Raw genomic sequence first — 13,376 nt, 5'->3', positions numbered from 1 at the left:
TCTCTCCTATGCTGAATATTAAAGGCAAAATTAGTTGGAGGCTGAAGGGAGTAAATACCAAAGTGGTTTTTTATTTAAATGCTTGAGGATACATCTTAGAGTTCTCTGCCACATTTTGTCTGATCATCTGGCCTTTTGAGGGGGAGGAGTGATGGTGTTTTTAATTTTTTTATGTTTGAAGTTTAAAGCTATAGGATGAATTATTTGAAGTAGGATATTTTAAGAATATACATTTATATATATATACACATATATTATATATATATGTATATATATACATTATATACATGCATATTATATATATATATATATATATATATATATATATATATATATATATATATATATATATATATACACACACATACACACACACATGTCTACTGATATCTCAGCAGACACAAGCCCTTTGGATTTACGATGAACCAGGGTTTGTTCTTTCCCCAAGCCTGCTTTAAATTATGACCTTTTTATCCTATTTAGAGCAATCAGAAATTACTAGAAGACTCTTTCATCTTGATAGTGTTTTAGGGCCAACTATCCTCAAATTACTACCTTCTGACCAACAAAATATCTAACCAAAGAACATAGCATTGTATGCCCAACCAATAATTTAATGAAGCAAATTCAGTAAATTAATTCTTATTCTTTAGCTGGGAAAAAATTTATCTGATGAGAAATGACCCCATAATCTTCTGCCTCATGCAGAAGATAAAATTGTATTGAATATCTTTCCCTGTTGATTGGAAAGGTAGCAATAACAAATGCAGATCTGAACATAAGCTCTTAACAACATTTTAAAATGATGGCAAAATTATTATAGACATCTCCAGGAAATGCTGATCCTGGCCCAAAGTTGACAAAGTTCACTTCCTTTTCCCCTAATTAATAGAAGATGTAATTGTAATTGCTTCATATGAGCCTTATATTTGCTGACAGATGTTTATGTTTATCAAAAGTCAGGTGAAATGGGCCACTTTCCCAACACTTCTATATGAAGGTCAAAATTCAAAACCTATAACTATGCAAAGTCACTAATTTAATTCAATTTTTTAATGTCAAACCTTTAAAAATAGTATTCTTTTTGTTTCTATAATTAATATTTAAAAGATTAACCAGCAAATATTTTTAATAGCCCTTAGGTCAATGCTCTAAACACATAGTAGGTATTCAACATAGATATTTGTTCAGTGATTCAATTTCATAAAAATAAAAGCTCCTTAGTGCATGTGGAAACACAAGTTTAAATAATGATCCATATGTAAAATATCCAAATTTTAGAAATTGCATCACTTAGAATATATAATGACAAAAGAAGTTAATGAGATGCTTCCATTAAAATAGCATATTGCTATAATAATATTATCTATCAGATCAATTAAGTCATATGGATCTTGAGGCAATAATTTGAATAGTTAGATTTTTTTTCAAAGGAGAACACTTTTCCGTTCTTCTAGGACCATTGCTGAAATCAACCAGAAAGGTTGAAGACAGTCTATTGGCTACTATTTTTTGCTATGCCCATCATTGCTGTGCTTTGCTTTTATTATGGTTTTTAGGTATTTACCTTTCCTTCCTCCCACAGAATAATTTTTTGCTTTTTAAAAATATCATTAGTAGCATATCCTAGATAATTAACCTTAGATTGTTTTAAAAGGGGATGATCTCTACTTAGTTGTATTTTATACTGCCTTTATTTTTATCAAAAGATTTATATTTGTACAGAAACATAGAAACATACCTAGAAAAACAGAAGCATATGGCAAGTATAGCAACTAGTATGCTATCCTGCATTTTGATTGGTTAATTTTCAGTTTCTTTACTAATACTCATACTCCTAGATAGTCATAGTTATTTTTGGCATGGAAAATGTTGGTTAGAGTAATTTTTTTAAAGCAAATGCTACTGAGGATAGTCTATTTGAATGCCTTTAATAGCAGTGATTCCAGAAGTTTACAGATCAAAATGTCACTTTCTTAGTTGCATTTAATTCTTTCAGTTGTATCTATGAATGTAATACATATTTACATATGTGTTGTGTATATATATGAATGATGTGAAAGGGAAAAAGATCATGAAACATTTTTAAGGCCAATAAAAGTAATTTCAGAGAAATAACTCCATTCTATGTAGTTAGATGCTTGCTGTAAACATCTCAGGCAACTTTCCCAATCCTTTCTATATCACAAGATTGGGTATAGATACAGCAGAATATTTATATTATCAATTAATATAAAATACAGATACTGTAATAAGCAAAAAAAGTACAGGCAAACAAATATGTCACAAATCATTCATGAATATTTTGTCCATTCCTGGATAAGAAGTTCTTTGAACTCTTGGGGAAACTTTAAAAAAGAAAAAGCCATCTGTCATCAAATATTATGGCACAAAGTTATTTCAAATGCTAATTTCTGTTGTCACTACATAACTTATCTCAAAGTAGTCACAAAAATTCCAAACTTCTAAATTGTTCTGATTTCATCACTCCCCTCCTCTTATCCCTCACTCCTAATTGGATTCTGAAAGAAAATAACCAAGATGTTTGCATGGGAGGAAAAATTCCAAAATATCCAGCAAGTTGAGACTTCTAGTCTATTTTACTATCATTTTAAATAATAAAGTCTATGCTTTAGTAGATAAATATTTATAAACAATATTTGAGGAAAGCTATATAAGTGAACTATTTGTTTACAATGTTTTGGCTCTTTTTCTTTAGGTTTATCAAACTTTAACATGAACAATATGTTCGACTAGGTCATACTACTATTGCAGTCATTGATTTAAAATCATTAATGCCTTCATGCATATTCTATCTCTATAGTTAAAGAAACTTGTTTTAAAAAAGAGGTCCATTTTAGACTATATTCTTATGAAAGGAATTAAAATTATGTACTTTTTGGCATACATATACATAACTACATATTCTGAAATTCATAGAACAGATATGGGTATCAACTTTCAAATTAGATAATTAATCAATTATCAAACTAGATATTTGAGATTTTTTCTATTTTCAGATTTTTAAAAAAGAATATATATATTTCAAGAACTGTTTTTATTATATGTTTCAGGATTTGTTCAAGCAAAAATGTTTTGAAACAGATTTCCTTAAAAAGGGGGGGGCACCCATAGAAAAAAAGGCTCTCACTAGCAAAAACAACAACTTTCAGAACTCTTAATAGTTTCAGGTTCCATCTCATTACTGATGCAGCAACTCGTTAGAACTAATGTCATAAATCTTCGACAACTGGATGACAGCATAGAGAAAATACTCTTTTCCTGAATGGAAACTAGATTCTTTAAAAAAAAAAAAAAAAAGATAAAAATCTGGGACTTTTGGCTAATTATAAAATATAAGGTGTTAGGTGGTGTTTTGAGTGTTAAGATCATGGTGAAAACATATATCTCATTTTTTAAAAAGTGAAATAAGCCAATGTGTTGAAATGATTTAACAGCCTTCATGGGTTTGGGTTTTGTTTTGTTTTGTTTGCTTTTTTAATTTCACATGGTGGCATTCCTGATTTAAGATCAGAAGAGTTTTCAAATTCAGTTTGTTGGACCAAAGCAATAGGTTTGGAGAGAAAAAAAAAACAAAACCAGAAATCTTGAGAGAGAGAGAAGAGGGAGAGGGAGAGGGAGAGGGAGAGAGAGAGAGAGAGAGAAAGTGAGAGAGAGAGAAAGTGAGAGAGTGAGAGGGAGGGAGGTTAAGAAGGAGGGAGGGAGAGAGAGCGCACATGTTACATCAGACACAGTACCTGATTTTTCAGTGCACAACTTGTCAGCTAGATGGTCTGCCTCCTGGGCGATAAGTGAGAATATTTCATCTTCATATTCTTCTATTATCGTTTCACACTGTAAAAATATAATAAAAACCACATGTATACACATACATACATACACAATATACATGCAGAATTCCTTCTTAGAAAAGACTTAGTAAAATTCTCATTAGACAAGGCTATAAACCCATATTATCAGGATAGTCTTTTTTTTTTTTTTTTTGGTACTATCTTTTTTAGGAGTAGATCATTATGTTAGTTTTATAATGATATAACTATAGACTTTAGGGAGGGAGAAATAAAGAAGTTTATTTCTTATTATTATTATTAAATTCATATTTAAATTGATAACTCATTCAGGTAGCTGAAACTGGTCATTTATAATTTTTTTCACTAAAAACCCACTGTGCTTAAAAAAAACAAAAACAAAAACAAAAAACCAAGTAGCTTCTTTGGCCAAAATGCTTCCTCAGATTTAACATAATAATCTATTTTAATGTCTAGACAATGTCTATAATGTCAAGACAATTACAGTCCTTAACCCATCCAAATAAATGCATCTTCAATTTCTCTGTGGATACCATGTTTAATATATACTTATGGAAGTTTCTTTTCACCCTGTTTTATGTTTTTAAAAAAAATAGCTATAATTTCACCATTGGGCAAGTGAGGAGAAACCTGACATTTCATAAGAGGGAGAGATGGAGCTTACACTTGCCTCATGCATTTGGCTAGCCTGGAGTCTAACTGCAGCATATCTTTGACATCCAGAAGCATTTTTTTTTTTGGGGGGGGGGGGAAATGTAAGAGGGGAGGAGTCTCCACTTCCAGGGATTGGTAATGTGTTTCATGAAAACCTGCTATGATCTTACTCAAAATTTCCTGCTTACTGTTTGAAAAACCAAGATATAATGGCATTGTGGAAAAATGGTTTAAAATTTAATTACAAGTATGTTTATTTTATAATGTGAAATACAAAACCACTCATTTCTATTCTCACTCTCAGAATACTTTTAACATTGAAGTTTTATCTTTACTTTTTAATTAAAATTAAGTCAAGGGTACCCATAGGCCTTCATTTCAGGGTTTTCAGCACATCTGAGAGTTTTGCCAATGAGAGAATCAAATAAACATTTCAATGTGACTTCTCCATCACTTTGTTTCAACAGTGTTAAGACCAGAGAAGCATATTAGTAGATATTCTGCAAGACACAGTTTTGCAAACCAGAGAGGGTAGCATTCTCACAAAATAAACATTATTGGAAGAAGAAATTGGCATAAAGCCAACTGTACAGTACTTAGACCTTTGTTTAACTGAATTCTAGGCCAGAATATTTGAATTAATTCAGTAGAAATTTCTCTTTATTCTGCAAGGCCTTAGGTAAAATTAATGACATCCCATACTCTTCCACCCATAATTTGGCTATACATATTTGAAAATGACATTAGTGTTAATTTAGCTTTTAACTGAGAAAGAACAGGCCCCGATTTCTTATGTGAAAATCTGAAAGGAGACTATCTGGGCAACAACCAAGTGCTAGGAATCATCCCTCCAAATGAATCAAATAGTTTTAAGTCCTTTCAGTTTTAGAGAAAGTTAAAGTCTAAACTACTCAATTTATGAATAATACTTTTAATTAGCATACTTCCCACTTAGGTTTCTGATAAGGTATAGTTGAAATTGAATTACTATAATAATTTGAAAAGGCGACAGAATGGCAAATTAGGTCTAGGAGAGGCTGAGGACTTTTTAGGGTTATAAACTCAATCTTTGGCATTTCTGCTTAGTGCTCTTAGAAACTCACTACCCCTCTCGTGCTGCAAAAGTGTCTTGAGATTCATCAATGAAAAGCCGAGCCAGCAATTATTTTCATGGAAAACCCAACTTGGACTCTAAGAGGATCGCTTACCGCAAATCTCAAAGGCAAGTAAGCATCGGAGTAAAAAAAGAATCGTTTAAATTCTTTGTATATTTTGTCTCCTTTCCTCGGAGCAAATCTCTTGAATGTCTTTGGCCTGTCGTCAGAATCATCTTCAAGTTTGTAGTCATTCATTCTCTGACATACGGTCTCCAAAACTTCTGTTAAGAATGCCTCTGACTGGGCTAAAGGAATCTATTATCAAAAAAAAAAAAAAGGGGGGGGGAGGAAGGAAGGAAGGGGAAGAATTTCTTAATTTTAATATTACTCAAGAGACCTTTGGAAGTCAGACTGCATGTGGAAATCGACGTACAGAAACTCCGCACACAACCCGGCATTAATCTCTAAGTCTACTTAGCTACTCACCAAAATTACATACATAATTTACAAGGTTAACTCTTGCTCAGGTAGCATTTTGCTAAAAAAAAACAAAACAAAACAAAACAAAAAAAACCTACACATATTTGAAAGCTCACGGAAATCCCTACACTGTTTAAAAAAAAAAATCCAGTACAAATACATTTATCTGTATATTCGTAACTGTTTATATTATTATTTGTACATAACCCCCAACAAGTAGACTACCACTCTAAGCCCACAAACTCTTAACTGCTATTTTGTTTCTCCTTGGCGACAAGAGTTTTCTTGTTTCAAATTCTAGGCAGTTTTAGCATCAGCAGAGTTCTAGGGAAGCTCTAAGCAGCCCCAGTAGCCAGAGCTGTCCCTTGGTCCTGCGTTGCAGCTAGCTAGTTGTTCCTCAGCTCTGATGCAGCTGTTTAATCCTTCCCAAGAGATTTTGCAAGAAGGGTTGGGGTTGGGGAGGGAGGGGGGGAAGAAAGAAAAGAAAAATAATGGCTTACGCAATTTAACTTCTCCAAGGTTCTACTATTTCAGCTTTATTTTAGAACAGCTGGTCCATGTCTTTGTCCGTTCCTTTCCCTTCAGAATTCAGCAAGAATTCAGCAGAAACATTTAGACACTACCTACATACTTAGTGAGGGTCTCAACAGCTAGTGCTCCAAGGGTCAAAGAGCACCCCTCGCCCTTGGTAACCGGGACAAAAAAACTTCTCTGCAGTCTAGACAGGTCAAGGTGCACGATGCTCTGGTCCCTGTTGCTCCTTCCGGAAGGGGGCGTGAACTGAAGCCAAGTGCACAGTAAACAACAGTGCAGCATCCTTCGGCCTTTAGAAGATTTTTTTTCTCTCTCTCTCTCCACCCTCTGCTGATCAAAGTAGGAAGTTTTCATGACAACCATAGTGAAAGGGGCTGAATCACAAATGAACTCGATTTCTGCAATGTTGATATATCCAGTCTCTATTGTCTCTTTTCAGACACAGTATGAACCCTTCCGGTCTCAATGATTACATTACAGAAGCACTTTCACATGTGCTCCCCATTTACACAAAGGGTTTCCTTGCTTCACCACCATCTGGCCACAAATCAGATAAATAAAAGCTCGAGAATTAAAATTGAAGCCAAGTTTTTGTTTGTGGGGTGTATGTGTGTGTATGTGTGTGTGTGTGTCTCTGTATTCGTGTTTTAAAAACTAGGTATTATGATTCACTCGCAGCCCCATCCAACCCCATTCTCAAGATGGAATCTACCTTTAAAAAAAGTGAAACTCTGGAAAAGAATGAAAAAAAAAAAAAAAAGACAAACATCGCTGAGGAACCATCCGCCATCCCCCTTCCAATTCTTCTTTGAGCACATACACAGGGCTACTTACCGCTTCCTCTTGCTCCAAAACTTGACTTTAATTTTTTTGGTTTAGAAACACATTCCGTGTTTGTACATTAAATCATGTAGAAATGTAGTTTTTAAAATATTAGTTTGCCAGGAAACTAGATTTATCCGCCAGAATATTGAAAATTCTAAAAACTCATGGGAATTGTTTAGAGTGAAGAAAATCAATACCTGTGTATAATAAAAGTAGCTAAAGTAAGTGGTTTTAAAATATATATATTCCAAACACAAGGGATGATTTACTTTTATCTTTGGTGAAAAAAATTCATGCACAACAGATAAAATATCATATATGTGAATTTCAATTTGGTATCAATAAATGGCATATGAAGAGTCTATCATGTGTAAGATCTCTTAAGATTAAAATTATGCATAGATTTACAAATAAAACAGAAGTTATAGGTAAAGTAGAAATGCAGTTTAAATAATTATATTATAACAGCTAAGGATTAAAACATGGTATGATTATCACTAGGAAGAAGCTATAAATGCAGAAGAGTTGAATTAGCTGACCAAGGGAAACCATCAACAGAAGTATTTTTCTGGTGGATATATTTTGAGTATTCTTAAGCATTCACTGTCTGATTGCCAGCAAGACAGTATTTTATTTTTAAGTTCAGAAGAGCAGATCCCAACCCCCTTTTAAATCCCAATGCTTTTCAAGAAATCTCATGCCTTCCCCCAATCTCTGTCTTCCTCCCTCTCTCCCTTTCTCTTCTTCCCTCCCTCTTTCTCTTTTTCCCTCTCTCTCTTTTCTGTCCCCCTCCCCCCTCTCTCTGTGTAGGTCTCTCTCTCTCCCCTGTCTTTGTCTCTTCTATCTCTCTATCTCTGTCTCTGTCTTTGTCTCTGTCTCTGTCTCTCCCTGTCCCTCCCTCCTTTCCTCTCCTCTACTCTCTGTCTCTCTCTTCCCCTCTTCTTCCTTTTTCCTCCTCATACCCAATCAGAAAAGCTAACGTAGTAACTTTGGGGAAATATATAGGATGACATCACATGCCTGACAAGTATAAGACTTTTGGAAGAGATCACTTAGAAACTTAGATATCTCAGATTAAATCAGTAAAAAAAAAAAAAAAAAATTGATGCTGAATAGAAGTGGTATTTATTTCCCTCCTCCCCAACAAACTTAAATACCTACTTAGTTATTAAACTGATAAACCAGGAAACTATTAAAAACTTATGAAAATTCACAGATACGCATCCCAAAAGTAAAAATTAGTATAAATTTTTTTTAGAATTCTGTTTATATGCACAATAATTTATCAAAGGACACTTCTCCACCTTGCTCCTCCTATCCCCACCCCATATAACTTGTTTTCCTCAGTTTTAAAAACATATGCCTGAATCTTTAAATAAAACAGGATATTACATGGCTTTAAAAAAAAATACAATATCTTTAATAGATTTCAATAAAACTTAATGTGAGAATTTTTTCTTTTTTCGCTAAATAGTATTTTCTTTTTTTCAAATTGCATGTATAATTTTTGACACTCATTTTTGTAAGATTTTGAGTTACAAACTTTTCTCTCTCCCTCTCTTCCCTCTTGCTTCCCTAAGACAGTAGGCTATCCAATATAAGTCATAATGTGAGAATTTTTAAAGCAGCTAACTGTCCCTAGTGTATTTATCTGGTGCAACAGAACAGCACAGAAATAACTCACAAAGGTCTTCCTGCCTAAGTTTTATTAAGAGAAATCACATAATTATTCAGAACTCAAAACTATGAGAGAGAGAGAGAGAGAGAAAAAAAAAAAGCACCAGATAACTTTCTTTGGTTTGATCAATTGCATACATGATTTCATTTTATGTTGTCAATAGCATTGAGTTTGGAATTATAAACTATAATGCCCATAGTCCACGCCTTTCAACTCTAAGGGGATATACTTAGGAATTGTATGATAGGATTTCAAAGAATTGTATTTTCCTGAACTATCCAGAGTAAATTTAAACAATGTTCACTGAATAATTGAGCTTCCTTTTTTTTTTCTTGAAAAGTGTTTTTATACTAAGAGAGTAATAAGTATTGGACAAGTGGAATAAGACTAAGTCTTTCTTTCTATACTGTGAAGATTTTGAATAGTACTTGTCAATAAAGCAACTCCTATTGTAATCTTACCGGAGACATGGGCCTCCACCCCTAAAAGACGGTCTCAGAGATACTAACCTCATTAAAATATGAATGAAGAAGGCAGCCATCATTGTAATGGGAGAAAGCCATTTTACCCAGCACAACATTTTCTTATCTGCTGTTGCTTTTATGTAGGCACCTATGTATTGCATGATCTAAATCCAAAATTAAGCTCTGGTTTCTAAATTTCACTGCAATTATAATATACCCAAGATGAAAGTTAATCTTAAATATTCAAACTTTTCAAGTGAAATCTCTAACTCTTGCTTAGTGTTCACATATGTAATATATAATTTGTAGTTTTAAAAAAATATAATTTTATACCTATTTACAGTCATTCTGCTAAGCCAGTCCAGGTCAAGTAATAATCAAAATAAGAAGCTCTTGATTCCCAACTTTAAAATTGAGAGAAGACATGGCAACTTTCATCTATGCTTTTAGCCTGCAGAAAACTACAGCCTGTGAATTTATTACAGACCACTATGACAACACTTTAATAACAGGCAATTACAGGATGCTTCCCATGTTTGTTCATTACTATGTCTCTGTTAATCTTGTAGTAAATTTCTTGGTTGATAGCTATCACAAGCATCACCAGGAATACAATTATGTTCCAGGGCACAATAATAGGTGGGAACTGTCATTGTAGCAGAATTGGCTATTCCAGGCCCAATCTGCAAAGCTGAAATAGATTTCAGCTCATTTTTTAGAGTTCCACACTTTCATCTTTGGGATAATGGGCTGCTGTTTGCACTATTTGGCTACTTGGAACTGATCTGATACTATTGCCAAGACTTAGTCAATGTAGAAATTTTAATTGCATTGAAGAAAATGTCACATGCAGTTTAATCACCAGCTTTTTATTCTTAAAAACACTGAAATCATTTCTGATATTAGTTAAAAGTCAATATTTAGAAGGGAAAATTCAAAGCCCTCCTTTGCTCTAGGCTACAGCAGAGGAAACATGAATTCTGAAACTCTCACAAGGCTGATGAGATATATAATTAGCTATTATGTTAATTGAGTCTGCTACGAGTTTGTTGTATGAGATTTCTTCATATAATATGCAAATAGCATCTAAGGTTTAGTTTTATTAGGCAATATAATTAGAAATCTTCTAAAGGAGTGAATTTCAATGAGGAATAATAAAGGTTGGTAAAATTTCAGTTTACTGGGGAACAGAGAAATTGCAGCCCATCTGGACTTAATCAATAAAAGAGGTTTTAGGCAACATATGTTTAGAGAGTAAAGCCAAACAGTGTACCAGCTAGAGGAGAATTGCTCAATCCATCTTTTCATCATAGATTATCTGTTAAAAGGAAAATGAGTTTCTTTTATAAATGAAATTTGGGGCAAAATTTTTAATTTTGGTGAAATGACTCAACACAAACATTATTACAAATTTATAAATATCATCCATCCCAAACCCAGTAGGACTTGAGCAATTGTAAAGTGACTCATTTCTACAAATTATTTTCAAATTGAGTGTTTCTGTTGCTAAGTGGCAATGAAATACCATTAAATTAGTTAGGTATTTGTCTGGGCTATACAGATTGCCAAAACAAGATCAACATTATTTCTGAAGATTTGGCTACCTCCACTCTACAAATTTTATAACTAAGTTATTTCTCATACTTTAACTCTTACATTGCTTAATAGTGCCAAACCATATGTTAAGCAAACTAATTTAATGGATTATTATAAAATATTTTATAGGTTATTAGAAAATGACATCTAATGAAAGTTTCCAAAGATTTTTTTTCAAAAGAACATTACCTGTTCCTTGCTATAAGATACAAAATTTGCTTTTTGTATTTTTAAAAATCCCCAATTAGTCTTATTAAAAAAAAAAAAAAAAACAAACAGCAAAGCCTGGAGTTGCATAGCAGAAAATTCAAGTAAAATCAAATAAATCAGTTCTATTCCTAGGAGAGACACTGTTTCTTCCCAACTGAAGAACTGTTATTGTCTTGGACTTTGGGTCCATTGACATTAAACTTTCTTGAACTTTTGCTTCTAGCTAACATGTGCCAGAGCACCAGATTAATGAAAAAAAAAATTTAAAAATAAAGTACAATTGTTGTACAATCAATAAAGGTAAAAGAACCATAAAGGTGAGCCACGATTAACAACATACACGTGTGTATACATATATACACATGTATTTATATATTACAAATGATCTTAGAAATATAGTTAATATTAGAGGGATCTCTTCCATTATTTCATGTCAGAGTAGAAAAAAATTAGCTCCTTTCTTGGAGCCAGGTATATCTTGTAAGTGGCATGATATTTGCTGGTCAGTTAAGGATACAGTTTTATTTTTTCATTTGGTTTGAATAGAATAGGGAACAACTGATATGCACGGCTTCATCTTTGAGCATGTTTTACATTTTGTGGTTTCAAAAAAAAATTGGTGTGTCTTCCCCTCTCCGGTGCATGGTGTGCCCAAGAACTAACTGGTGGTTATCAGAATATAATGCTGAGACAGTCATCCTTGTAGACTTAAACAGAAAGAGTGAAAAGTCACATTCTTGGAGACTTCCTGGCATTCCCCAGCACTGTCATCTGTGCATATGGCAACCAGAAAGAGTCTCTGTGAAAACATTAGGGGGTTGGGAAGAAGATGGACAAGTACATTGGAGGATTAGATGAGAAAATGTTCTATTACCACAGATGTGGAATCACACACACACACACACACACACACACACACACACACACACACACACACACATACTCACTCACTCCAGGTCCTGCCAGACCTACATGCACATTATAGCCTGGAAGCCAGCTGGTCACATAGCTGACAAGCAAGCCAGAAAACTTTGTATGGCTTGAGGGTGAGTCCAAAGACAGCTGAAAGGAAAAGGGATGAAAGGTTTCCTGACATTTTGCTCAACCTTACCCATTCTTTATTCAGGAGAAATAATGCCGAGCTGCAGGCGCCCCAGATTCTACCCCTTTCCAGCTCAGTCTCAACACCAGCCAGGCAAGGTGCAGACATCACACACCATTTCTACTCCTGGCCAGCTCCATCCCACAGCTTCCTGTCTGGGAGAGCACTTCACTGTTGGTTCAAGTTCTGATTTGAAAAAGTAAAGGGAGGTGAGGAGAGAAGGAAGATTCCCCACAGGGCTGCATGATACTCCCCTACCTCCCCGGGCTCCTAGGACCAGATCTCAAGAAACCCTTGTTTGCCATCTGCTGTCTAAGAATCTTATTGTGTATGGGCCTTCACAACATTGGAAGTCACCATCAATGGTCACCTAAGGTGACATAGAAGAACACAGAGATCTGCAATGGCCTACAGGCAGGTTATCCCATGAGCCACACAAGAACATTGGAAAGTTGGAAAGTGGGTACTTCATTTTCAAGAAGAGGAAACTAAGCACAGAGCCCAAGAGACTTCACTCAGAGTCAACATTTCATTTACCTAAGCACAACAGAATCCCTACTCCTCACTTAGCAGAAAGCCAAAAGTGGAGCTGCAGTTCCCCAAACCAAAAAGCTCAAAGGGGCATTGGTTCTAAAGCTGTTCTATTACTTACCTAGAATTCACTGGCACATGACTACAATATACTGCATGGCTCCAGGTCCTGTTCTTTGAAAAGGAACCAGAAATGTTCCCATTGCATTTGGCAAGGACTTAACTGATGAGAGGAACAAACAGCTTCAGTAGAATTTATGCCAGTATTTTGGGGGAAAAAGATGATATGATAATATATCACCTGTACATTTAAATATGCCTTTAAGATATGTCACTATATATCACCCCTTTATTTAGAAGTGACTATATTTTATT

At 34.2% G+C, this 13,376-nt stretch overlaps 1 protein-coding gene across 2 annotated transcripts in view; it reads right to left on the bottom strand.

Moving 5' to 3' along the window:
• CNPY1 (canopy FGF signaling regulator 1) overlaps window positions 1–13,376 on the bottom strand; it is a 56,860-nt gene that overhangs the window by 1,282 nt on the left and 42,202 nt on the right. Inside the window, exons 1-3 of one of the 2 annotated variants that reach the window (XM_074272168.1) lie at window positions 6,562–6,979; window positions 5,693–5,896; window positions 3,759–3,855 (exon numbers count right to left, since the gene is read on the bottom strand). In XM_074272168.1, the coding sequence (XP_074128269.1) occupies window positions 3,759–3,855; window positions 5,693–5,836 (241 nt within the window). In that variant the 5' untranslated portion in view covers window positions 5,837–5,896; window positions 6,562–6,979. Of the gene's footprint in view, window positions 1–3,758; window positions 3,856–5,692; window positions 5,897–6,561; window positions 6,980–13,376 lie in introns of those variants that run through there. The other variant, XM_074272167.1, reaches the window with a different exon arrangement.

The sequence above is a fragment of the Sminthopsis crassicaudata genome, chromosome 5 (assembly GCF_048593235.1).
Source record: "Sminthopsis crassicaudata isolate SCR6 chromosome 5, ASM4859323v1, whole genome shotgun sequence".
Lineage (NCBI taxonomy): Eukaryota > Metazoa > Chordata > Mammalia > Dasyuromorphia > Dasyuridae > Sminthopsis > Sminthopsis crassicaudata.
The sequence above is the reverse complement of the archived record's forward strand: the minus strand, read 5'-3'. Positions and strand labels throughout refer to the sequence as shown.